The following is a 25,340-nucleotide window of genomic DNA, read 5'->3' on the forward strand; positions in this document are numbered from 1 at the left end:
GCAGTCAATCAGTGTTCGTGGACTGACTCACTGATTCCTCTCCGAACTCACAACTCCCCATTCGTTGGCCTGGGATGCCCATCCCCATCTTGCAAACTCTTATTCATACTTCAGAGCCCCATTTATAATGCCCTCTCCTTAGGAAGAGTCCGACATCCTGCTCTAGTCCTTGTCCCTTCCACCAGCTCAGATGCCCATGGAGCTCAGGGTGCCCGTGTCCGGCTTTTTCTCCCCCCGCCGCTGCCTCGCACAGGTGGGCGGGGGTGATGGGGGAACGTGAGAGACATTACGTCTTCCTCACCCGTCCATTGAGCTTCCCATCCTCTCCTCTCCTGCGATGTGAAGGAAACTTCCTGGAGCAGGAAAAGGCTTATTCATTTTATTAGAAAATAAAGTGTTTATTCAAAGAACGTTAAAAGTCCAAGGACCTGCATGGGAATTGGCTTGAGCAGGAGTGACCCTCGGGCTCAGCCAGGCGGGGTGTGGGGCTCCTCTCCGCGGAGTCGGGGTTGAGGGGGGACCCCAGGGTCCGGCAGGAAGGCGGGGGTCCGTCAGCGAGCACCAGGACACAGTGCAGAGCTGGGGCCAGCGGCGCCGGTCGGCCTCTGCGGCTCAGCAGCTCACCAAGTACATCCCTGTGCGGGTGGCGCCGTGTGAGCGGGGAGGACGGGAGGCGGCGCCCTGCCCCTCCCCGGCCTCCTCAAAGCAGCCCTGTAATTCACTGTTCCCAGTGTCCCGTGAGCCCCCGGCAGCCCCTGTGGCGGCAGGAGAATGGGGTGGGGCTTCCAGCTCCTGCCTCGGGTCCTTATGAGGACACCCTAGGGCGGGGGGGGCCCTCCTGACCCCTCCCGCTGGGGCCCTGACTACCCCTCCCCACTTGGGCCCACCATCAGGGGCCTCGAGGGCCCTACACCCACAACCTTCCCCAACAGCCCAAATGCCTCCCCCTCCCCCCGCACCCTGGCAGAAGCAGGGGGTGGGGACCTGGGTCCAGGGGCCCGCGGCGGCGGGGTGGGCGCATACCTGTGGCAAACCTCCTCTTTATAAGCGACATGCGGTAGCCGCTGCCCACCAACTCCAGGTCCACGCCAGACAGAGTGGCCCCCTCGCTGGTGAACTGAGCGGCCACAGGGCTCGGCGTGCTGGGCCCCGAGCACGGCTCCCAGCTGGCGGATAGGTGGCCAGAGCCTGGGGAGGCCTGGGGTCAGCTGTGCACAAGCCTCAGCCCCCGTCCCGCTGTGACCTGGGCTCTTCCCAAGCCTTTTCATCTGGGGCCGCTTGTGCCCCTGTGAACTTCTCCTGTGGCCCCATGTGTAATTTGCAAAGGAGTTCTGCCTCAGGGCCTTTGGACTTGCTCTGCCTGCCCGCCCCCCATGTCCTCTCTCACAGCTTTGTCAAAGCCCTTTTAAGCTTTCCTCCATGCCCACACTTCTCCACCCAGCACACCCCCAATTCTCCTCCATTTTAAATAAGCCCCTCCCACCTGAACCCCCCGAGAGCACCTGCACAACCATAACTCACCCCCTGCTTCAGACACATCTGGCAGCTTCCAAAGGAGCCGCCTCTCCTCCAGGTTCCTGGAATCAAGAAAAAGCTTGGTCAAGTCTCTCCCAGAGAGGACACTGGGAGCCCAGGGTCCCAGCTTGGTCTCCTCTCAGCTACATGGCCCCCAGCAAGCCAGGTCCTCTCTCCCTCGCCTTGGTTTCCCCATCTGTAAAATGGGTGTGGGGTACAGAGCAGCTGGTCCCCAAGGACCCCACAGCCCTGCGGCATTTCTAGACCGTACACTTAAGTCCTTTAAGGCTGGCTTCTTTGTGCCGGGTTCTACCTTTCGCACAAAACAAAGGCAACATTGGTGACTGAAAGCCCAGGGCGGGGGCGCCAGGGCGGCTCAGTCAGTTAAGTGTCAGACTCCTGATTCTGGCTCAGGTCGTGATCTCACGGTTCTGAGTTTCAGCCCCAAGTCAGGCTCTGTGCTGACGGTGTGGAGCCTGCTTGGGATTCTCTCTCTCTGTCCCCTCCCGATCTGCTTGTTTGTGTGTGCAGGCGTGAGCACACACTCTCTCTCCCTCTCTCTGCTCCTCCCCTGCTCACGCACGCACGCGTACACTGTCTCTCTAAATAAATAAACTTTAAAAAAAAAATAGCCCAGGGTAGAGAGTGGCTGGCTGGCTGGGTTCTAATCCCGGCACGACCTCAGATAAGTGACTCCACCCACCCCTCTGTGCCTCAGTTCCACCTCCACAACCACAGATGGGAATGATGGTGTCCACACCTCAAGGAATTGCTAAAAGCCCCCGAGCCACTCAGAGTATACAGACCCCGTGGAACACGCCTGACGTGCAGGAAGCTCTTAGTGTCCGACATTATTATTGTTAATCATGTCACCCTTGGCTCTAAGCAAGGGGAGTTCACCGTTCACTCGAGCGGCGGGACCTTGCTGCATGGAGGGGCGGTCTGGGAGGGGTCTAGGCCACCGCGGAGCCTCCCTGGGCCTCCCTCCCGCACCCCCTCACCAGGTGGCGGCCGGCTGCAGGCGGATGTTGGTCACAGGCTCCCCCAGGGGCAGCAGGATCTGTACGTTGGTGAGTGGCGTGGGCACGGCCGTGGCGCCGGGCCGGTAGCTGTACTCCACCGCCACCTGAGTGAGGGTCCCCCCGCACTGCCAGTGGGCGCTCAGCTGCAGAGGCACGGACTGGAGACCCGGGCGCGAAAACTAGGAGGGGCGAGAACGGGAGGGAGCACCCATCTTTAGGCCGTCTGGTCCTGCCGCGCCGCGCGCTGTTCCACCACTGTGACCGTGCGTCGCTGCGGCACAGACTACTCCGTGGGGCCTAGTCCTCCCCCCCCCCCCCCCCCCCCCCCCCCCCCCGACGCTGCGGATCAGGGTCGGCCTGACACCATGTTTCCAGCAGGGGGCAGGAGAGTGCCTCGCTCGGACACTGCTGTGGGCTGGGGCAGGTGGGGGGTAGGGGGGTGGGGGGGCTGCCCCGCCCCCACTGCCCACGCAGCCACCGTCCATTGGCTCCCACCCCGCCTACCTCCCCTGCCCCCTCCTTCCGGGGCCCATCCACACCCTACCTGGTATCTCAGCAACACCACGTTGTAGTAGGAGGCCGCTGGGCTCTGCTCCGCCTGGTGCTGCAGGACCTCAGTCAGAGCCGCCATGTTGAGCCAGAAGTCTTTGGTCTCTGGGTCGCTCTGGGAGGGGTCGCTACAGGAATAATCACCCCAACCACTTGGGAGGCGCCTTTCCAAGGCCCCCCGGCATCTGACCTACCCCAAGGGCTTCCTAAAGAAGCAGATTCCTTGGCTCGCCTTGGGCCCGGTAAACCATGACCGCCCCCCCCACCCCCCCGGGGGATGAGAAGCAAAGGAGAAAAGGAAAATGAGGCTCAGAAGGGACAGAATGTGTGCCCAGGGCCACACAGCAAATCGCAGGAGACAGAGCAGGAATTCACCCCGCCAGGGAGCTCCTGGACCCCACGAGGCTCTGGGACGCCCCCTGCCTCGGACCCCCATGCCTCCTAAAGTACCTAAAGAGCAGGTCGGCATTGGGCTGGAAGTGCTCAATGGCGGACGTGTGCACGAGGCGGAAGCTGAGGACGGGTGGGGGTGGGGTCCCGCTGAACACGCGCACGATGCCAGCAGGGAAGGTCATGGTCAGCTCCCCAGTTACTCGAGCCAGGCAGCTGGAGAGGGGGTAAGGAGACTGCGTGTTGGCTCAGGGCTCTGCCTGGCACCTCACCCTCTCCTCTCTCCTGGCTTCGTGGCAGCCGGTGGTTCCCCCCACTCCTCAGAAGAGGCAAGGCCCTGACCACGCCCGGCATCCTCAGTCCCAACCTCCCCTCCTTGTGTCCTTGCCTGGAGAGCAATCCAGGCACTGGGAAGAAACCACACTGGGCTGAAGGAGACAGGAACATCCCCTTCCCTAGCTCCCCTTTCCCCCAGGCCACCAGGAAGCTCAAGCAAAACATTCAGTTCTACTACTGTCCTCCGCTTGGGTTTCAGGCCCAATACTCTCCTATTTGTGGTTTGATCTTTCCTGTTGAGCACTGTTCCCTGATTATTCCTGGCCCCTCAACTCACTGTTAACCCACCCTGCCAAGGGCTGGCCTCTGCTCTTGCTCCCTTCAATGTGATGCCTGCAGAAGTCTTGGAGGAGTTGCTTTAAACTGTGGTTACAGCAAGGCCTGGCCCCTGCTCAAACACCCTCTGTGGTCCCCACTGCCCTTGGATGGGGGCCTGGTTGCTTGGCTTAGAGTTCCAGGCCCTTCCACAGTAAAGCAGGTCAGAAAACACACCAGAAGAGGGGTGCCTGGGTGGTTCAGTCGGTTAAGCGTCCAACTTCAGCTCAGGTCATGATCTCACGGTTTGTGGGTTCGAGCCCCACATCGGGCTCTGTGCTGACAGCCAGCTCAGAGCCTGGAGCCTGTTTCGGATTCTGTGTTTCCCTCTCTTTCTGACCCTCCCCTGCTCATGCTGTCTCTCTCTCTCTCTCTCTCTCTCTCTCTCGGAAACAAATAAAACATCAAAAAAGAAATTTTTTTAAAAAAGAAGAAAGAAAAAAACACACCAGAAGGTTGTTTCTCCTGGACCCGAGATGCACAGGCCCCAGAGAGTCCTTGTTTGTCCCTGTCCCTGTCTGTACTGTCCCCCCGGCCCCCGCCCTGCATACCTGGGGCTATGGCCTCGAAAGTAGGCGTGGACGTATTCAGTGAAGGCTGTAGCCACAGGCAAGGCATCCTGGGAGCCCAAGACCACAGGGCTGGGTCCTCGGGAGACTCCTGGTGTCAGAGGGGAGGGACGGGGGACAGACAGAGTGGGTACGGGTCCCAGGCTCCAGGACCCACCCTCTGCCCGCAGGGCCTTCAACGCATCACTGAGCGACACCCAGAGAGGTCCCCCCCACCGGGGCCACCCCCATACCGTGTCCTGTCTGCGATGAGAAGCTGGGCCGTTCTGAGACGGTGCTGGCGGCCGAGGAGCCCAGTGGGGAGGGGCTCAGGGACCGGGACTGGGGAAGGAGAGAGGCCAGGCTGTGATCATCCAGCCGCAGAGCCCTGGTGCCGCCCGCCCCCCCCCAGAGGCGCCCCCTCACCCTACCAGGTCCCCGTTGCTGCGTGTGAGGGGGCAGGACACCTTCCTGGTGCGGGGTCTCCGGGGCGGGGCTGCCAGGCTGTCTCTGGCTGTAAGGTCAGCAGGTGCCGGCATCAGGTCTGGGGAGTGAGTGTTAGACAGACAGAGCTCAGATGCTGTGGTCGTGGGCCTCTCGCCAGCCGCCCCCCCCCACCCCCCAGAGAAGGGACTTGCCCAAAAGCTGGGAGTCAGGCTTATTTGTGGGGACACCCCCTGGGTCTGAAGTCTTGGGGCTGCAGAGAAAGCACCGGACAGGACCACAGAGGCCATCCATGCCCCTGAGCCTCCCAGACACCAGACTGACAGCCCCAGCAGAGGTAACTGGGACTATGCAAGCAAGGGCTGGATTCAGGGGGGCGGGGGGGGGGAGTGGCAGAGCGTTTTCATCCAACATCAGCAAGCCCATGACCTTCACCTTCTCTGTATGAGGTGGCCTCCCACCCTGGCCTGTGTCTGAGTCTCACTCATGAAGATAGACTAATGACTGCGTAAAACTCAGCTTCCTCTTGCTTCCTTGGGGTCCCCTGCTTTCTACTCCACCCACATCCCCTGCCACCCACACCCCAGATGTGCTCCTTCCACCCCCCACCCCCCCAGGGCTTCTCAGCCACGCTGCTGACACCTGGAGCCGAAGCACTCTCTGGGAGGTCTGTCCTGAGCACCGTGGGGTGCTGACCAGCCTCCCTGGCCTGTCCCCCCCCATGTCCCTAGTACCCATCCCCCTAGTGGTGACAATCTAACGTCATGGGTGACATTGCCAAGTATCCCCTAGGGGGCAGAACTGGCTTGGTCGAGAACCCCAACTCTATCGTGAAGCTCAGACAACACGACTGGACTAGTCTACACACATGGTCTACACTCACTCTCCTGGACCCTTCCTGAACCAGCTCCAAACCGGCTCTTTCTCTAATCAAGGATGGTGCTGAGCACCCCCGTCACCACTGCTGTTACCACCTCATGTGGTCGAAGCCCACAGCCCTCTGACTCAGGTCCCCGGGAGCCCATCCCCCCTTCGCTTGCCTCTTCCTACCAATCTGTAGCACTAGGCTCTCCCTCTCCTGGGTGGCCTCCCCGTCTGCTTCACACAGCTGTGCACGGGGTGCCCCAGTGTGGCCTCCCCCGAACACGGGGTCCCCTGTGCACCTGGCATCTAAAGGCCCAGTGGCAACATGCCCCCGGCTTCTTCTGCCCCACGATCCCTGCCCCTTCTGCCCCTCCAGGAAGAACGCCCAGCTGCCCTCCAGCCCTCCACCCTGACTGCTCTGCCGTCTCAGCCCTGTGCCTTCGTGCCCACTTCTCCCCCCGCCCCGTCCCTGCTCTCCAGCTCCCACCCATGCCCCCCAGGTGGACAGAGGGAGCCTGCAAGCTGTCAGGTGCTGCCCCTCCTCTGCTCACAGTGCCCCCCCACGTGGCTCAGACCTTGCTAGGGATAAAACTCACGTCATTCCCATCAGGGCCCAGACCCTGCTTGGACCCATCTCCCTGCTGACATCACTCCCTCCTCCCCCTCCTTTTCTGGGGCCTCACTCTGTTCTGGCCTCACCGGCCCCCTAGCTGTTCCTCAGAGGGCCCGTCAGCTACCCACCACAGGGCCTTTGTACAGGATGTGCCTGCCCTCAGCTGGGAACCCCCTCACACACACTTCCCAATGGCTCCTTCCTCACCTCCAACAAATCTCAGCTCAAATGTTACCTCTTCAGGGAGGTCCCAACCTTCTGAGCCCTCACCAGGCACCTGCCACCTCCACTTGTTAAATGTCCAACTCATTATTGTCCCTGCAAGGGTGAGGGTTCTGGGCTGTGTCCCCAGCCGCCCATTCAGGCCCTGGCCACAGTAGGTGCTCAGTCTTCCCCACCCAGGGCTCTGATGACTCTCAGACTCCTGGACTCACCTCCTCCAGCCACAGCCTCCAGCCCCCAGGGACCCGGGGATGGGGCGAGGGGCTGTGGTGAGTCCGATGCTGGCAGGGACCGTGTCCCCCTCGACTCGGAAGCCGGTGCCCTATAGCTAGGTGGGCTCTGCGGGGTGCCGGGGCGGGGGACCCAGGAATCCGGGGAGGGGCCAGGCGCCACGTGGGATGGCGAGTCCAGGCCGGAGTCCTCCACATTCTCGGGCGACGAGGAGGAGAAAGGTGAGGGGCTGGAGGTGAAGCCGAGGCTGCTGGAGCCTAGAGGGGGGGTTGGGGGGGCGGGGGGCGCCAGCTCCAGACCCCGCCCACATGGAGGCCCTTTCCTTCCTCCTTAGGCCACGCCCATACCGAGGAGGAGGGGCCCACCCCCTCAGGCCACGCCCTCTAGTCAGGTCCATCTCCACCGATGCTCCGCCCATCTACCCATTGTCACCTGCACTACCACAGAGGACCCACCTTCTCGCTGGCCCCGCCCCCCACCGCACCAACAAGTCTACCTTCTCAGTTACCCCCAAATGCTCCCTCCAGCCAGCCCGCCCGCCCCCCAAACCTGCCCTTGCAATGGACCCAGCCATTTCGCTAGCCCCCGAAGTCCCTACCCCCATCACCTGTAAAGTCTTCATGGTCAAAGGCCGACTCCAGGGGCGGCCCAAAGAGGTTCTTGGAAAACTGCTCATCTGACTGAAGCTTCTCCGCACAGCTGTGGACGAAATGGAGCAGGATGGCTTCTATCCTCCCCTTCTCAGCCCCTGGCCCCCTACCCCCTACCCGCCCCCCCCCCGCCCCCCGCCCAGGCTGTCCTTGGTCTTGAGCTCTGTTTCCCTGGCCCTCCCTGAAGCCCTGTGCTGCTGTCTTCAAGGCTGGGTTCAAAGCCCCCCCACCCCAGAGCAGCCTCCACGGCCTCAACTACAGTTGCCCACTGGTATCTTCCACCACCCTGCCTGCTTTAGTTTCTTCACAGCCACCTGGAAGTATAGGGCACACTCTAACTTATCTGCTGTTTTTAAAATCTGAGCCATAAGAATGTGAATCTGAGAAGGAAGGAAGATCTGTCCTGGGCATATGTCTCTGAACCCAGAATAGCAGGGGTACACAGCAAGTGCTTAATAAATGTTCATCAAATGAATGACTAAATGGTTCCTCAAAGACAGCATGCCCTCAACTCCCTACCCGAGAGGAGGGGAGGCAGAGACGCAGGGAGGCAGCTGGGGAAGAGGAGAGAGGAGTTGGGGACAGTCCCCACATGCTCGTTCATGTTGGCCCAATGTCCCCCCCCCCACTATAGGACCTACCTGCTGGCTCTTGGGGCAGATCGAGGCCTCTGCGGTTTCCCAGCAGCGTCCCCTACGAGAGATGCACCACCTTGAACCTTCCTGTCACCCTGCCTACGGTGGTCCCTCCACCACAGACCAAGAGACTAAGGCTTGGAGCCGACCGAGGTGAACAGCAAGCAAGGCAAAGAGGGATCCGAGCCTGGGCTAACCTGTCTCAGCTCTCATTTAATTCTCATAATGACCCCATTTTATAGAAGACAAGACTAAGGGTCAGAGTGGGGCACACGGCAGAGCTGGGATTCCAAGCTGCACTCACACTCCCGGCCCAGCCTCCCCTCCTCGCGCTCCCCCCCCGCAGCCCGTGTTCCCCTTAACAGGCTGCTCACGTGAAGAATGGCGTTTCATGGTGCCCTGTGGACAAAGCGGGGGGGCGTCAGGTTGGGCGCATCCAACAGGCCCCAGCGGCCCCACCCGGGGGCACCCCTCCTATGCCTCACCCCGGGGCCAGGAGGAAGGATGAGGCTGCCGGCTGTGGCCCTGAGCTGAGCCGCGGCTGCCTCGGGGCTGCAGGCCGGCGCCCGGGCAGGGGCGGCCTTGATGTGCACGTAGAACTTGCGGGGCTCCTCATCGTCGAAGTCGGAGTCACTGGAGGAAAAGCGGGAGGGCTCCGCCGTGCGTGCGCTGCAGTCAAGGAGCCAAGCAGATCCCGACACAGGGCTCACCCACCCCTTCCTGCTCACACCCTTCAGGGCCCTACACCATCCCACCTATCACTACTTGCCACCCTGGCCTCGACACCATGTATTTGCCCCAAGGCCTTTGCACAAGCATGGCCGGCCCTAACTAGCAAACTCTTGGTGTGATGCTAAACCCCAACACCGGTGCCCCCTCCTCCAGGAAGCCCTCTTGGCTCCTTCTCTCTTCCTCTTCCTCAGCCCTGACCCCACAGGGCAGGTGTCTTCATTTGAATGTGCTCTGTCTCCCCTGGAGACTCCCCGCAGGAGGTGCACAGAGAAGGTTGCTGATCGCGGAGGGATCGCTGCGGACAGCGCCTTGTCCTTGCTGCGCCCACAGCTGCCGCCAGGGGGCACCAGGAGGATATTGTTCTGGGTCACATCAGGCCGGACAGTGAAACCTTCTTCATCCACCTCCGGACACGTCTAGGGGGACACGCAGGGAGTCAGGCTCCCAGCTACTGAACCTCCCGTCTCTTCCTGCCACACCCCCTCGGGGACTCAGCCCGGACTCAGACCTTTGGGCCCCGACTCGGACCTAAAAACAGCCCCAGTGGCGGGGCGCCTGGGTGGCTTAGTCAGTTAAGCGTCCGACTTTCGCTTAGGTCATGATCTCGCGGTTCGTGGGTTCAAGCCCCGCGTCGGGCTCTGTGCTGACTGCCAGCTCAGAGCCTGGAGACTATTTCAGAGTCTGTGTCTCCCTCTCTCCCTGACCCTCCCCTGCTCACGCTGTCTCTCCCTCTCTCCTAGAAATAATTAAAAATCAAAAAACAAAAAACAGCCCCAGTGGCAACAACAGTCTTCCACCGTGCAGGCGGGTTCTTGAGAGAACGGGGTATGCCATGCTCTGTACTAAGGTGGTAAGACTGAGGGGCACCTTGAAGCTAAGTGGGGACATCAGTCCCTCCCACAGGGAGCCAGGATGAGATTTAGACTCGAGGTCCAGCCTTGGGGGCCCACAGTGGGATTGAACGCCTCGCACTTACTCACCCCTGAATCGGGCTCCAGGGAATCTCTGGGGATGGAGAAAGAGATGCTCATGTCAGCTCTTCCACCTCATCTGGATGCCCCGGGCCCCACCCCCCCAACACGAGACATGACGCCTGGGGGTGGCCCCTGGGCCATGATATTGTCCTGAGCTGGTCCTTCAGGTGATGGGACCCGGGGTTTTGCCTGGGGCTGGGGGCAGTCAGTCTGGGGTAGCCAGGAACAGGAATTCTCCCGGGCTACCCTCAGCAGGGGCCTTGTGAATAGCCTGGGAAGAGGGAAGGGATCCCGGGCTAGCCTAGCCAGGGCCAGGGCTGGGTGGGGCTGGGGGGGCTCCTCACACAGCCGCAGGCGGCTCCCGCTCCCGCCGAGTCAGTCCTGGGAGGCGAAAGGCCTTGGCTCCCCGCAAACGTTTCATTGCTGAGAACAGAGAAAGGGGGTGCAGCTGAGCCCTGGGGGTGCCCCCTTCCCATTCAGACCCGCCTCCTGCCTCCCCGGCGTCCAGCCTGGGCAGCCAGGCCCAGACGTACTTGCCTTCCTGCAGGGCAGCCGTACTGTATGCCTCAAAATCCAAAGGTCCTGAGATAGAAGAGATGGGAGACTCAGCCCAGCCGGGAGACCGGGCCCAGGAAGGGGACCAGCACACCCGTGGACTCACAAAGGCACCTGGGTCTGAGCTCGAGGCCAGCCAGGGTCCAGTGCACAAGCCAAGATCAGAGCCAGCCCCAGAGACGGTCACAAGTGGGACGGGGTTCCGGTCCCACCTCGGAGAGCACTGGATGGAGTGATGCCCGAGTTGCTTTTTTTACTTCCGGCATTGCTCACAGGCACTTGAGGGGGTCGGGGGAGGGACCATGAGTCTGTACAGTGGACTGAGGCTCAGAGAAGTCAAGACAGATATCCAAGGTCACATCACAAGTAGTGAAGAACAGACACAAACCCAGATCTGACCCCAAAACTTCTGCTCTCAACTCTTCCCTGACCTCGCATTTGGATAGGTTTTTTTTTCAAATTGGTTCTTTTGCTCAACAATCCTCAATGGCTCCCTTGGGCCCTCAGGGTAAAGTATGAAGAGCTGGGCCTGGCCTTCAAGGTCCCTCTGGTGTCTGGTTGTAAGAGATTTACACATAAGATAGGTCATCAAGGGGCACCTGGCTGGCTCAGTCAAAAGAGGATGTGACTCTTGGTCTTGGGGCTCTGAGTTTGAGCCCCATGTTGGGTATAGAAATGAATTTATTATTATTATTTTTATATTTTTGTTAATATTTATTATTGAGAAAGAGAGAGAGAGCATGAGCAGGGGAGGAGCAGAGAGAGGGAGACACAGAATCTGAAGCAGGCTCCAGGCTCTGAGCTGTCAGCACAGAGCCAGATGCGGAACTCGAACCCACAACCAATGAGATCATGACCTGAGCTGAAGTCCAATGCTCAACCGACTGACCCACCGAGGCACCCCTGGGTGTAGAGATTACTTAAATAAAGTTAAAAAAACAAAAACAAACTGACGGGGCATCAAACCCTTTTCCTCTGTGGGCTGCAGAGTTAGATTTGTCATCAGCCCATTTTTCTGATGAGGAAACCAAGGCCTAGGGAGGTTCAATCTCCTGTCTCTTGAGTCCTGTTCCTTCCCCTATAGTTGTGGCCCCAGAGCCCACCCCCCCATGGAGTCCCAACTCACCAGGCTTCTCCCGGCCTGTGCCCTTGCTCTCTGCAAACTTCCTCAGCAACATCTCCACGCTGACATTCTCTATGTTCTGCTTAAACTCCTCGTGCACCTGGGCCCGGGGAGGGGGTGGGGGGTGAGGAGGCGTGTAACTAGGTGCTTACAGCGCCCTCTTGCCTGGCACCCTTTGCTTTGCTTCCTACCCATGGTGCCACTCACCTGCCCGATCTGCACATGGGTGTCCTCCACAGAGTGGGCGTAGGAGCCTAGCAGGGCCTTCATGTGCCGCAGGTGGGTCTCCTCCATGGCTTGGAAGCGCTGGGCCAGGAGGGAAGGGGCACATGGGAAGGTGGGGGGCCATGAGGAGTGGCCATGTGACCCGCCTGACCAATCAGAATGTTCCAACCCCCTGGCCTCAGTGACTGGGTGCGGAAGGGCCAATGAAAGTCTACCCTGGGGCTTTTGCTAAAACTACGGGAAAAGAGATACTTTCATACCAGAGGTCAATGAGTTGATGGGATTCATGTGGAGGCTGCTGGCGGTCACTTTGCTGCGACCGCATGTCAATCCCCTCCCTAACAAACACACACTTACACTCCCAGGAGGGCATCTCTGCTTGGGAGTGAAGTCCCCAGGGAGAAAAACAGACTCAAAAGGCAGAGAGGCACAACTTCCTGCCAAGACCATCCGAGTGCCTGGATCTAGCCGTGCCTGAAGCTCCCCCTTCAAACTTTTCAGTTCCCTTAGCCTTTCATCTTCCTTGTCAGTCTGAATGAAGGTTTCTATCATTTGCAGCTTTGTACCACTTGCAAAGTCAGAAAAAAAAATCCGGTTCCTAATCCTGCGATTTCAATCTGCTTTTCATACATGTGGGTAGAGTCCCAGAGAGGTACAGTGTCTTATAAAAAGGTAACATAGCTGATGAAGAATGGAGACTGAGGCAGAACCCAGGTCCTTCAGCCGCTATGATCCATCAGTAGGCTCCTGGCTTCTCAGTCCTGCCCTGTCCTTTTCAAAAACCTCATTAATAATGATAGAAATTCTAATTCCTTCTAGAGTGGTTTCCACACACCTGGTACTAGTCTGAAAACATCACATAGAGTGACTCATTTAATCTTCACAGAAACTCTATGAGGCAGGCACGATTACGTTTCCCATTTTACAGATGGGGAGACAGAGGCACGGAAAGCCTTTGGCTTTTGAAAGAAGAATGCCAACAACCACAGCCACAGCTAACAGGCTCTAGAATTCTATGGCTTTAAACCCGTGATTCTAAGGCTCCTGGGAGCCAAGGCTCTCAGAGGCTCTGGACTTCCGAGGCCCATAGATCCCGGGCCAAGGAACGTGTGAGTCTCCGAGGTACAGGCGCCTGGTTCTTACCAGAGCCGAGTCCAGCATCTTCTGCTCAAAGTCGGCGCGGGCAGAGTTGTACTTCTCCACCGAGCGCCGCAGGCTCTCCGCCGCCTTCTTTGTCTTGGTCTCTGCCTAGGGGCACAGGGCGGGGGATGAGGTCAGGAGGGGACAAGCAAGGTATTGCATCCCAGTCCCTGCCCATTGCCATCGCCCGCAGGTAGACTCCTTGGGGTGCCCAGGGTGTGAGGCCCACCGGAGGCTCAAGAACCATCGCTCTGCGGTATGTTTTCCTACTCGCATCGGCAACCCTGCTGCCCCTCGCACAGCCCCTGATCTGCAGAGCGGCAGGGGACCCGCGGCTGAGGGCCCACCTTGTCCATCTCCTTCTGGCTGGTGCTCTCTCTCCGCAGCCGCTCCTGGTCCATGCAACGGTTCAGGTAGTTCTCGCGGGACTTGGGCAGGAGCTGGCTGACCCCTGCCAGGACCTGCACCGCGTCCAGAGTGCCCACCGCTTCCTCTTTGCACTGCAGGGGTGGGGCAGGGGGAGTGTGGGTGGCCCCGGCCGCTCCCCTCCCCGACCCCCTGGCCGGTGCTCGCAACCAGGGGAGGGGCAGAGGAAGGAAGACCACAGAATCCGAAGCAGATACACGGGCTTGAACCCACAAACTGTGAGATCACGACCTGAGCCCAAGTCAGACGTTTAACCAACGGAGCCACCCAGGTGCCCCTAAAAATTTTTAACTTTTTAAATGGGTAATATTTACACATAGTTCCTATTCCAGAAAGTTGTATGGGGTGAGCTCAGGAACCCCTGAGCTACCACCACCAACCCCTCTGCCTAGGAATAAATAGTTTCCAGAAATAATCGGCAAGTAGACCAGCAAATGTGTTTGTCCCAGCACTTTTTTTTTAATGACAAATAGGGCCAACCTCTGTTTAACTCACAGCATTTTCAGCTTAATCATCTATTCCCAAGATATTCTCCATCAGCCCACAGAATACATCCTTGTCCCCTAGCTCTAAAAAAAAAAAACACCTGAAGGGAAAACACACACATCATAAAATCTACCATCTTAGCCATTTACGAAAAAATTTCTTTTCTTCGGGGGTATTTATTTTGAGAGAGAGAGAGAACTGGGGGCGGGGGGGGGGGGGGCGGAGAGAGAATCTCAAGCAGGCTCCACACTGTCAGCACACAGCCCGATGTGAGGCTCAAACCCAGGACCATGAGATCATGACCTGAGCTGAAGTCAGATGCTTAACTGACTGAGCCACCCAGGCGTCCCCACCATCTTAGCCATTTTCAAGTGTAGAGTGTAAACGACTACGAATCCCCCCCCTTTTTTTTTTCCTCCTGATGAGAACTCTGGATCTACTATTTTTTTTTAATGTTTATTTTTAAATTCATTTTGAGAGACAGAGCAGGGGAGGGGCAGAGAGAGAGGGAGACACAGAATTCGAAGCAGGCTCCAGGCTCTGAGCTGTCAGCACAGAGCCAGATGCGGAGTTTGAACCCATGAACCTTGAGATCATGACTTGAGCTGAAATCAAGAGTCGGATGCTTAACTGACTGAGCCACCCAGGCAGTCCCCCAACTCCCATTTTTGACAAGAATAGATGTGGCTCTGAGCCAATAAAACTTTATTTATTGGCACTGAAATCTAAGGGTCATAGAGTTTTCACCTATCATGAAATATTCTTCTTTTGATTCCCCCCCAAGCATTTAAGAGTGTAAAAACCAGGGGCGCCTGGGGGGCTCAGTCAGTTAAGCGTCTGACTTCAGCTCGGTTCACAATCTTGCGGTTCGTGGGTTCGAGGTCCGCGTCGGGCTCTGTGCTGACAGCTCACAGCCTGGAGCCTGCTTCCGATTCTGTCTCCCACTCTCTCTGCCCCTCCCCCACTCATTCCCTGTCTCTTCCTCTCTCTCTCAAAAATAAATAAGCACTAAAAAACAAATAAATAAAAATTTTTTTAAAAAAAGAATGTAAAATCCATTCTCAGCTCTAAGGCTGTACAAAACCAGGCTGGATTTGGTCGGTGGCCCATAGTTTGCAGACCCCTGGTCTAGAATCGTGTCCGACATTAGACAGGGCTCCGGTCTGTAGGACTCGGTTTGACGCTGCGGAATCGACTGAATTCTCAGAGGGACGCACGCCAGGAGCTGGAGGGGTTCAAAGGCCCCAGAGGTTCTCGGGTCCTTCCAGCCACCGTGGTCCCCCCTCCGCCTGGCCGGGCGGGGCCGAGCAGCACACACCTTTTTGTGCACCTTGAGCTGCTCCTCGCCATAGCGGAGCACGTCCTTGATGAGGTCCTGCAGCTTCCGTGTCAGCTCCAGGTGACAGAGCGCCAGCTTGTCTGAGGAGACTCGGAAGACCTCCCAGAGCGGGGCGAAGGTCCTGGAAACAGGTCACACCCAGGGTCCGGCAGGCCCCACCCCAGCCGGCACCCACCATGCACCCCAGACCCTGCTAAGGCAACTGCACCGCAACTACGAGGTGGGGCTGTGGCAGATGGGGGAAACTGAGGCATAGGAGGCTCCACAACTCATCCAAAGGTTCCTTAGGAAACTGACAGTCAGGCTCTGAGGCCCCAGCATCCTCACTCTGGACTCCAGGCCCCAGCTGATACTCAAGGGCAGCTAAGGCTCAACTCGCCCAAACCAAGTTCACAGGGCTTTCCCACATCGGCAAATGACCTCTTTGGCCTCCCTCCCCCCCTCCCCAGAACATTTGCCCCAGAGCAGCCCTAGGAAACTCTGCAAATGCCAATGGGACCACATCACCTGTGAACTGGGCCCCTGTGGCCCCTCCCCCTCTCCCTCATCCAACCTCTGGTCTCATCCCTCCTTCACTCTGGCCCTGCGGCCACGCCAGCCTCTTTGCTCTTCCTTGAACACGCAAAATCCACAGTTGCCTCAGTACCTTTGCACTTGCTGAGCTCCCTGTCTGGGTCTCTGACCCTGATACCCCTGGAGCCGGCTCCATGCCATTATCAAGGTCTCGGCTCAGGGGACCAAGCCTACCCCCGACGAAGCACCTGACGTCTCACTCTCCCATTTCCTCCCCTTCCTAGAGCTCTTCACCCCAGGAAGGGACTTTTCTTTCATGTTTGTAGTTAACATTATCTTGCCACACACCCTCCACGAACATGGCATGAACATGGCATGCACATGACTGGGGTGTTATCTGTCTTGATTCCTGTGGGTCTCCAGTAACTAGAATGGTGTCTGGCACACAACAGGCAAATATGTGTCGAATGCATGAATGAGGAGGAAGTGAATGACCGATTTATATTCTTCCGTCCAATTAGCCCCTTATGCGGGGGAGGGTTGACTCCCTATTCTACATATCACCCAGGAGTAGGCCCCTGGGACCCCAGGACGCTGCAGCCTTGGTGACCCCTCCCTCAGCCTCTGGCCCACTCACCCCACAGGGGTCCCATTGCTGGCCAGCTTGGAAAGTTTTGCCATCGCCTTTGAGTAGGTCTCCTCGATGGTGGCCCTGAATAGAATGGAGAAAAGATGCAGAAGGTTCTGGGCACCCTCGGGAGACGCTCCATCCCCTCAGGCCTCAGTTTCCCCATTCAAACATCTGAGCAGTAGCTCTCAAGGAGGATGGTGTAGTTCCCTGCTGGGAGAGGCATTTGGGAAATTCACAGGCAGGTGAGGTTAAGTAATATGTTTCACCAACATCAGTAGTAGAAACAGCAGTAGCAGAGCATCAGATACAAAAAGATTTGATGGGGCGCCTGGGTGGCTCAGTCGGTTGAGCGTCCAACTTCAGCTCAGGTCACGATCTCGCAGTTTATGGGTTCTAGCCCCGCATTGGGCTCTGTGCTGACAGCTCAGAGCCTGGAGCCTGCTTCAGATTCTGTCTCTCTCTGACCCTCCCCTGCTCATGCTCTCTCTCTCAGAAATAAAAATATTTAAAAAAAAATTTTTTTTGAGCACATACTATAAATGCTTTATATGCTTTGTCTTGCTTAACTGCAAGAGACAAACTCATAGTACCTTTTTCCCTTTGAACAGACACTGCTAAATGCCCACCTCATCTCCACTCACATTTTCGTCCAGATTAACAGAACGTCCATTTTGTTTGGGGCAACAATATACGCCGTTAATACCAACTACCCACGGGCTCATTTTTTGATTGAGGCGCTCATAGGGTACGACGGGCAACAGTGGATGGACCCAGGAGGGCTCTCAAAATAAAGAGTGGCCTCTGTCCTATACAGCTCGGACAAGTCTCGCTTGATGGCCACAAGGAGAAAAACCTGGTTATAATTTTCTGCACTCTGCCCGGATTTAATGCGCATTCAGCTAGCGAGAAGGCTGTCTTGCAATTTAAATGTAGTCTGTTTTCTGGGATACAGACGTCGGAGCATTTACAGGCCGAAAATGCGGGTTATTTCATCATACATGTGTTTCATCATACTCAGAGACTGAGTTTTCAAAATTCCCCTTGTAAGTAGGTCACATCATCATCTCTTCAGGAAGAGGCGTCAGAAACCTGGGAATTGTTGACAAGCGGACAGAGGGCCGACAGTGTTGAGAACCGCCGGTTTCCAGGGCGTTCCAGCAGGTCAGCGGGGGGTGGAGAGGAGGCGGTCGGATGGGCGGGAGACAGGCAGGGCGGGGCGGGGCCACGAGGTGGGCGGGGCTGAGCGGCCTGTGGGGGCGGGGCCAGGTGTGGCCGGGGCCTGGGGAGCCTCACCTCTCCCGGATGAAGTCGGCCAGCTCCTTGGTGGAGATGGGCCCCTGCTTCACGCTGTGGTACAGGACCTCAAAGCCATGGTTCTTCTCACCCTGCAGGGGATGGACGTGGAGAATGAGAAAAGGGGTAGAAGTGGAGGCATCAAGGTTGCCTAGCAACGGGGGCGTGACCGGAGGAGCCAACCAGCAGAAGCCCGACCCCTGGGCAGTGGGGATGGCTTCCGGCCTGAGCCAATCCGCCTGCTGTCTCTCCCCTTGGTCAATTCATGGGACTTGAATTGGTCCAATCAGAGAGAAGCCTGGGGGTTCCCCGGCTGAGAGAGTGAGAGCGAGAGCTTCTCTTTCGCGTGTTGTCTCTATGTTTCTCTGAGTCTCTATGCCTATTTCTGGACTCAATCAGTCTCTTCCCCTGTTTTTTGTCGGCACCTTTCCATAAATGAGGAATTATGTGGGCCTAGGAGATATTGGAAGCCAAGTGGAAACCATGAACTTCGGAAACAAGCTGAACCCGATGGAGTCCGAATAAAAAGTATGTTGAGTCGAGTTACTGGATCAAACCATCTCTGAAAGCCACCTTTCCCCCCAAGGTTTCACCTTTGTGAGCCATTATAACCCCGGTTGTTTAAGTCGCTGTTTCCTGTTCCCTTCAACATGGAAACTTCCTCTTTGACACCCCCAGAGCATGGTCTGGGTCTGATGCCTCTCTCAGGACCCCGCAGTATCCAGTACAGGGGAAGGGGAGGGGAAAAAAAAGGCACCTGACTTTGTTTAATAAATGAACAGATTAGCTATTCTGCTGGTTACCTAGGGCTGGCAGGAAAAGTGCCTCTACCCGGGTGCCTCGCACAAAATCTCTTCCTATCAGTTCTGGGTTCACCACGGTAGGGGACGCCAGGGCTGTGCTGCGTGATCTGCGCAAGTCACTGTGGCTCTCTGAACTTTTAGTGGCTCCTTGTTAAGATGGGGTTGGGGAGTCACCCACCTCTCATATGAGGATGAAGTGAACACCAAGATGATCCACATAGGGTTCCCCAAATCCCCCAAAGGAAACCCTAGTTTTTGCTAATTCGTGGTATTATTTTAATATTTGGCATTAAGTTTGCTCATGTTTCTTCTCCAAATACGTTGACTTAAAAAGGCAGTTTTTACCACTATTCTAAACGGAAGCTCTGGACGCCATGCCTTGAGGAAAGGGACAGGGGAGAAAATGAGGCAACAACTGTTTTAATGCCAGCCAGGTCGCGTGACACGTGAAGGGCATCAGGTCTGAACTCTGGGCTGTTCATCAAAAAGGGAGATCAGGGGGGCCTGGGTGGCTTAGTCGGTTAAGCGTCCGACTTTCACTTAGGTCATAATCTCACGGTTCATGGGTTCGAGTCCCGTGTCGGGCTCTGTGCTGACTGCCAGCTCAGAGCCTGGAGCCTGTTTCGGTCTGTGACTCCCTCTCTCTCTGACCCTCCCCTGCTCACGCTGTCTTTCTCTCTCCTAGAAATAAATTAAAAATATTAAAAAAAAAAAAGGGAGATCAGCTGGGGTCTGAGGAACTGGAGGCGTTTTAGCACCAAATGGGGCTTTGCCGAGCGGACATGGCATCAATTCCCGAAAGAGATCCTGGAAGCAATCCCTTTGGTAGTACTTCGCAGGCCGTCCACTAACGGTGGTTTCTCCTCCATCCTCCTCCAACCTGCTGACTTCGCTCTCCGAATTACCTGGAGACGTGAAGGCTAAAGCCAGAAGTCACTACCACACAATCCCTCTTGCTGCACAGAGGGAGAAACGGAGGCCAGGACTAGGGCAGAACCAGCACAGCCTCGAGCACAAATCTTCCAACGGTCACTCATTCTAGAATCGTACATAGCTCCCTATTTCCACCAGCTGCTTAAGTCAAGCCCTTAGCTCGCAATAGTCTTTCATTTTTCAAAAAAAATTTTTAATGTTTTATTTATTTCTGAGAGACAGAGAGAGACAGTGTGAGCAGGGGAGGGTCAGAGAGAGAGGGAGATACAGAATCTGAAGCAGGCTCCAGGCTCTGAGCTGGCAGCACAGAGCCCGATGTGGGACTCGAACCCATGAGCTGTGAGATCATGACCTGAGCCTAAGTCGGATGCCCAACCAACTGAGCTACCCAGGCGCCCCTCTTTCATTTTTTTTAAATGCTTAATTATTTTTGAGAGAAAGAGAGAGAACAAGTAGAGGAGGGGCAGAGAGAGAGGGAGACAGAGGATCAGAGGATCTTAAGTCTGTCTTAAGATTAAGACACTGATGGGGCGCCTGGGTGGCTTAGTCGGTTAAGCGTCCGACTTTCACTTAGGTCATGATCTCGCGGTTCGTGGGTTCGAGCCACGCGTCGGGCTCTGTGCTGACTGCCAGCTCAGAGCCTGGAGCCTATTTCAGAGTCTGTATCTCCCTCTCTCTCTGACCCTCCCCTGCTCATGCTGTCTCTCTCTCTCTCTCTCTCTCTCTTCTAGAAATAAATAAAAAATAAATAAATAAATAAAAAGAAGAAGATTAAGACACTGACAGCAGAAGGCCCAGTGTGCGGCTCGAGCTCACAAACCATGAGATCATGACCTGAGCTGAACTCAGAAGCCTAACCGACTGAGCCACCCAGGAGCCCCTCATTTTTTTAAATTAATTTATTTATTTTGAGAGAGGTGGGGGGGGAGGCAAAGAGAAAGGGAGAGAGAGAGAATCCCAAGCAGGCTCCACATTGTCAGCGCAAAGCCCAACACGGGACTTGAACCCACGAACTGTGAGATCATGACCTGAGCTGAAAGCAAGAGTTGGACACTTAACCAACTGAGCCACCCAGGTACCCCTGGAAATTGTCTTTCCAGTCCCACCCCCTAGCTTCCTCTTGGCTTTGCCCAAAAATGACAAGTTGTACAAAGACATCCCGTGCCTTCCCACAACTGTCCCTTTGCCTGGGCTGCTCCTGCAATCCAGCCCACCCGGCTGCCTCTCTTTCCATCCATCCAAGTCCTTCCGACCTCTCAAGGATCATCTCCAGCCCCACCCTCTTCAGGAAACTTCCCAGCCGCTCCCCTGAATGTTCAATGTTGCTCCCTCTTGCTTCCCAGGACATGTGTCAGAGCCTCCTTTTATGCGCCAGGTTACTCTGAGCTAGTGACTTCACCTCTCGGGGCCTCAGTTTCCTCACCCGACAGTTGAGGCTAACGACAGCACCCGCTTCCCAAAGGTGTTGGTGAGATGAGGCTGGTACGGTGCTGAACATAGGACTTTGTACACAGCGGTGGGGGCACAGCAAACCGGACCAGCAGCGACACCCCCCCCCCGCCCCACCCAGGGGATCCTCGAGGAAGGCTGCACCAGGCACTGCCGCCCAGGCCAGCATCTGGGGCTGACTCAGAGCCAACCCCTGGCCTGTTTCCCAGACCTGGCAAGGCCCGCAGGGGTATCTGCGTCTCTCGGGCTGTGCTGGCTGTGAGGGTCCTAGGAGGGGGTGTCTTGGGCCCGTGTCTCTTATCAGAACCTCTGGACTCCAGTCTTGCCCCCACGCCAACCCCAGAGGGATCTCTCTAACACAGCTTGATGATGTCCCTGTCCTGCTCACACTTCCGTCCTGACTCCCCAGTGCCCTCTATGCCTCCAGCCCTGCCTTGGCCCAGTGGAATTAGGGCTTGCCTATCTGGCTTGCTCTCCCCTGACTTCTTCAGGCCACCGAGGGCCCCAGCGCCACCCAGCAAAGAGCCACCAATACAAAGGATTGATGAAAAGAAACAGTGCCAGTGATTGGCATCCCAGGGTACCCCCTGAGTCCTAGAGAGGCAGGAATTCTATCCCCTTTCCCAGATGGGAAAGCTGAAGCCTGGAGACACGAAGTCACTGGCCCAAGGGCTCCCAGCAGAGCCCAGATCAAATCCCAAACCTAAAGCCCTTATCCACTCTGTACCAGGCTGTCCACGGGTGGGGTGTGCACCGGGGGTGGCTTCTATTTTCTCTCCGCTGATCTGAATTTTCTGCAGCAAGCTTGCATGCCTCATGCAATTAAGAAGGGTTTAAAAGAAATGTAGGTGCCTCATGCCATTAAATGGAATTTAAAATAAATGTAGGTGCCACTGTTTTCCAAAACGTGGGCGACCACTGATCATCAAACGGGTCAACCGCCTTACACAGAGGCGCCAAAAGGGGCTCAGAGAGGGGCGGCCCCTTGCTGGGGTCAGGTAGCTATTCAGAGACAAATCCGGGGAATCTGACCCTTGGGGAGAAGGTGGAGGTCAAGCCCCCTCCCCCCTCGGCCCCTTCCCCCCATGACCTCCCCACGGGTGGCAAGGGGGTGAGGCCCCTTTAAGAAAGCGAGTGGCAGTAAGAGGAGCCCCAGCTGGGGAGGGGAAAAGAGAGGGAGCAGGCCTGTTGCCAGGGGCAACCAGTTACCTAGCAACAAGCTTCCTCTCCACAAGCTCTGGGCATGCAACTGGGGAAGGGGCTTTCTGCCCTGGTCCTTCCTAGATTGTTCTGTTCATACATTCTCTGTGGCTCCCCAGTAGCCTGGCCCTGGAAGAGGAGTCCCTGTGTGTCCTCAGCTAGTCACCCTTGTCACACTTCTGGGCTTTGGCGCAGGCTGTTCCCCCTGCCTGAAACGCCTTTCTTACATCCTGGAAAATCTCAGCTCTCGAAGCCCATGGGTGACACGGCTCTCAGCCCTCCTCTGGTTGCCCCCAAGGCTGGGCCCAGCCTTGACCCAGCAAGGCTGCAGGTCTCTGGTTGGCTCTATGATTCCCAGATTGGGGGCTTCTTGGGGCCAGAGCCAGGATGAACTGTCTGTTGCACAGTAGGCTGGGTGTGGAGGGATGGTGGCGGGGAGGGAGGGAGGGACTGAATGAAAACAACTTTGTCTCACTGGGCCCCCTTGGGTCACAGTATGTGGTCCCCAGCCCGCAAGGCAGTGGGCTGCGGGGGCCACTAGGGGCCAAGTCAAGAAACCCCCCAACTCTCCAGGATGGGAAAGACGTGGAAATTCCCTGGCTGAGATGACCCCAGATCCTGGAAGTTCAGTCCAGTCCGGCCCTGCGTTTGAGACCTGACTCTGCACTTTCTCAACTAGGTGACTTCAGAAAAGAGAATCCTAGTCTGGGCCTTAGTCTCCCTGTGGTTGAAGCTGTGACTTGCCCAAGGTCACAAGGTTCATGAAGTCAGGGTATAGACTCAGACCCAGCCTGACTCCTCCCAGATTGACTTCTCTATCTTGCAGACCCTCCACCTGTCCAAGGCTCTGCCCATAGGCCGTCACATACCCCCATCTCCATAAAAGTCCCCACAGCCTTTCAGGGAGCCCCCATCAAAATAAAAGTGCATCTTACTTACCCAAAAATGCTCCCCAAAATACGACATCCTGATGGCCTCTGTGGAGACCCCCGCAGGTTCCTGTTTAGTCCCTGTTCAAAAGAGAGAGGCAAATTTGAGCTGCAAAGCCATGGCCAGCTTGGGCCTAAGGGGAAATTCCAACTTTACCTCCCTGTGGAAGAGGAAGAGAAAGGATGGAGGAGGAACCAAAAGCCCCAAGACTGGCATGCCAGGGCTCCTGAGATGACTCATCCCCAGGCCTGGCCCCCAAGTAGGGGGGACAGATCAGGATATAGATGCTCCAAGTCCTGTGCCATCAGAGCTAGACTAGATAGAAGGATAGATAGGGACTGAGGAGCCTAGTCTAGAGGAAAGGGCACAAGAGGTGGGGTTTTCAAGCACAAATAGGAGTTCACTGGATGAGCCCCAGCCTGAGCAGAAAATCCCAGGACCATTTCACAGATGGAAAAACTGAGCCCCTCCCCCTGCAGAGGGAAGCCACTTGCCAAGGTCACACAGCCAGAAAATGACAGTAGGTTTTCACCCTGGGCCAGCTGAATCAGGACCTGAGCACTCAGCTCCACACTGGGCAGCTCCTGTGGGAAAGGGTCTGCTGAGAAATGGACACAGGGACTGTGACCAGCCACAGGGGTTGGGGTCCCCAAAGTGTCCCCAAGGACCCCTTCACGACAGTCCTCATCTCACGCACGCTCCTGGAATGGAGGGCTCACCCCTCACCATGACAACCCAACTGGCAGTGCTGCCCCCATGAGCCCCAGCCCTGACTCCCAGAGGCCAGTGTTCACCTGGTGTCTGAGTCACTATCCAGCTCTGTGCCTCAGTTTCCCCATCTGCAAAACAAGAGGGAATGTCTAGAAGGGGTCTCGTGGGGGGAACCCAGGCTCCCCGCAGAGGGGGGCTGGGCCAAGCTGCCTGGCACAGGACGGACACTTGGTGTCCTTGGCACGTTCTCGAGGCTGGCCTTGTCACAGGAACCCGCAGGCCTCATCCATAATTCATGACCCCTTGGGTGGCTCGGCAGCAGCTGGGAGCCTAGGAGGCACGGTGGCAGCAGGGACAGAGCTGGTGACCACAAACGGGAAAGCGCCTGGGGCCTCACCGGGAAAGGACCAAGCAAGGACCTTGGACAAAGCTGCCTTCGCCGAGCCTCAGTTTATCTAATCTTAAGAGTGAGTTTAATTTGAACCATTGTCATCTAGCCCCAGGTCCATGGACTTTTCTATACGTCACCCGGCCCCCACCACGAGCCCACGTGGCCAGGGCAATGCAAGAATCCACGAGATGGACCTGAGGCCTGGGTCCTGGGTGTGAGGAGCCCCCAGCCTAGGGATATAGAGCCAGACACAGACACACCAGTCCTACAGGATCAGGGCTGGGCCAAGTGTTAGAAGGGACTGTGTGTGGGAGCCTGGACTGAAGGAGGGGGCACAGGAGGTGGGAGGTTAAAGCATGAATAGGAGTTCGTTCACCAGGCAAAAAATTATTCCATTCAACAAATATTCCCGAGGCGCCTGGGTGGCTCAGCTGGTGAAGTACCCGACTCTCAGTTTTGGCTCAGGTCCTGATCTCGCAGCTTCGTAGGTTGGAGGCCCTTATCGGGCTCTGTGTGGTGGCGCAGAGCCTGCTTGGGATCCTCTCTCTCTCCCTTTCTCTCTGCCCCTCCCCCACTCATGCTGTCTCTGTCTCTCTCAAAATACATAAGTAAACTATATATTTTTAATATATATATATATTTAAGTTTACTTATGATATGATTTAGACCCAGAGTATCTCCAGATCCCTCAGAGCTGAGTGATATGGAAACCACTAACCTCATGTGGCAACTGAATTTTAAACTAAGTACAATGAAATGGCATGACCCCTCCCCCCAGCTCCTTGGTGTCAGCCTAGCTCCCAGGGCTGGTGGCCACCCTACTGGGCAGTACGTTCTGTGAGAAGATGCTTCTTAGAGGGTCCTGGGAGCCACTGGGCCCAAGTTCCCCAGAAGCCAAGAATCTCTACTCTTTTCACAGCTCCGATGATATTGCCCCTCCCCCAACACGGCGCGGACGGCCAGCGTGTTTGTGGCACTGTACCCAGCGCCCCACGGGTCCCCGTTCATTCAGCCTTCACGGCCACACCATGGGGCTCAATCCCAGCTGTCCAGATGAGGAAACTGAGGCCCAAAGAAAGAACTCACTGTCCCGAGGTCAGCGTGATTTTGTCCCTGGCCTGTCTGCCAAAGAACTCCTGTTTGGAGCCACAC

The 25,340-nt window shown here is 56.8% G+C and overlaps 1 protein-coding gene across 6 annotated transcripts in view; it reads right to left on the bottom strand.

Annotated features, from left to right (window-relative positions):
- Positions 1 to 365: 365 nt before the first annotated feature.
- The window catches only part of FCHO1 (FCH and mu domain containing endocytic adaptor 1), a 28,757-nt gene continuing 3,782 nt past the window's right edge, over positions 366 to 25,340 (bottom strand). For 2 of the 6 annotated variants that reach the window (XM_039243394.1, XM_039243395.1), the window contains exons 2-27: positions 23,096 to 23,166; positions 17,772 to 17,863; positions 16,485 to 16,559; positions 15,314 to 15,455; positions 13,431 to 13,583; positions 13,087 to 13,191; positions 11,926 to 12,024; positions 11,722 to 11,818; positions 10,578 to 10,622; positions 10,385 to 10,463; positions 10,047 to 10,071; positions 9,425 to 9,482; positions 8,820 to 8,998; positions 8,709 to 8,733; positions 8,341 to 8,392; positions 7,657 to 7,748; positions 7,031 to 7,306; positions 5,107 to 5,219; positions 4,930 to 5,017; positions 4,679 to 4,787; positions 3,537 to 3,692; positions 3,082 to 3,214; positions 2,517 to 2,716; positions 1,522 to 1,577; positions 1,024 to 1,188; positions 366 to 635 (exon numbers count right to left, since the gene is read on the bottom strand). In XM_039243394.1, the coding sequence (XP_039099325.1) occupies positions 613 to 635; positions 1,024 to 1,188; positions 1,522 to 1,577; positions 2,517 to 2,716; positions 3,082 to 3,214; positions 3,537 to 3,692; positions 4,679 to 4,787; positions 4,930 to 5,017; positions 5,107 to 5,219; positions 7,031 to 7,306; positions 7,657 to 7,748; positions 8,341 to 8,392; positions 8,709 to 8,733; positions 8,820 to 8,998; positions 9,425 to 9,482; positions 10,047 to 10,071; positions 10,385 to 10,463; positions 10,578 to 10,622; positions 11,722 to 11,818; positions 11,926 to 12,024; positions 13,087 to 13,191; positions 13,431 to 13,583; positions 15,314 to 15,455; positions 16,485 to 16,559; positions 17,772 to 17,863; positions 23,096 to 23,122 (2,664 nt within the window). In that variant the 5' untranslated portion in view covers positions 23,123 to 23,166 and the 3' untranslated portion in view covers positions 366 to 612. Of the gene's footprint in view, positions 636 to 1,023; positions 1,189 to 1,521; positions 1,578 to 2,516; positions 2,717 to 3,081; positions 3,215 to 3,536; positions 3,693 to 4,678; positions 4,788 to 4,929; positions 5,018 to 5,106; positions 5,220 to 7,030; positions 7,307 to 7,656; positions 7,749 to 8,340; positions 8,393 to 8,708; positions 8,734 to 8,819; positions 8,999 to 9,424; positions 9,483 to 10,046; positions 10,072 to 10,384; positions 10,464 to 10,577; positions 10,623 to 11,721; positions 11,819 to 11,925; positions 12,025 to 13,086; positions 13,192 to 13,430; positions 13,584 to 15,313; positions 15,456 to 16,484; positions 16,560 to 17,771; positions 17,864 to 23,095; positions 23,167 to 23,580; positions 23,688 to 23,880; positions 23,926 to 25,340 lie in introns of those variants that run through there. The other 4 variants (XM_039243391.1, XM_039243392.1, XM_039243393.1 and 1 more) reach the window with 4 other exon arrangements.

Source organism: Hyaena hyaena, unplaced genomic scaffold (genome assembly GCF_003009895.1).
Source record: "Hyaena hyaena isolate Hyena2069 unplaced genomic scaffold, ASM300989v1 scaffold_227, whole genome shotgun sequence".
NCBI lineage: Eukaryota > Metazoa > Chordata > Mammalia > Carnivora > Hyaenidae > Hyaena > Hyaena hyaena.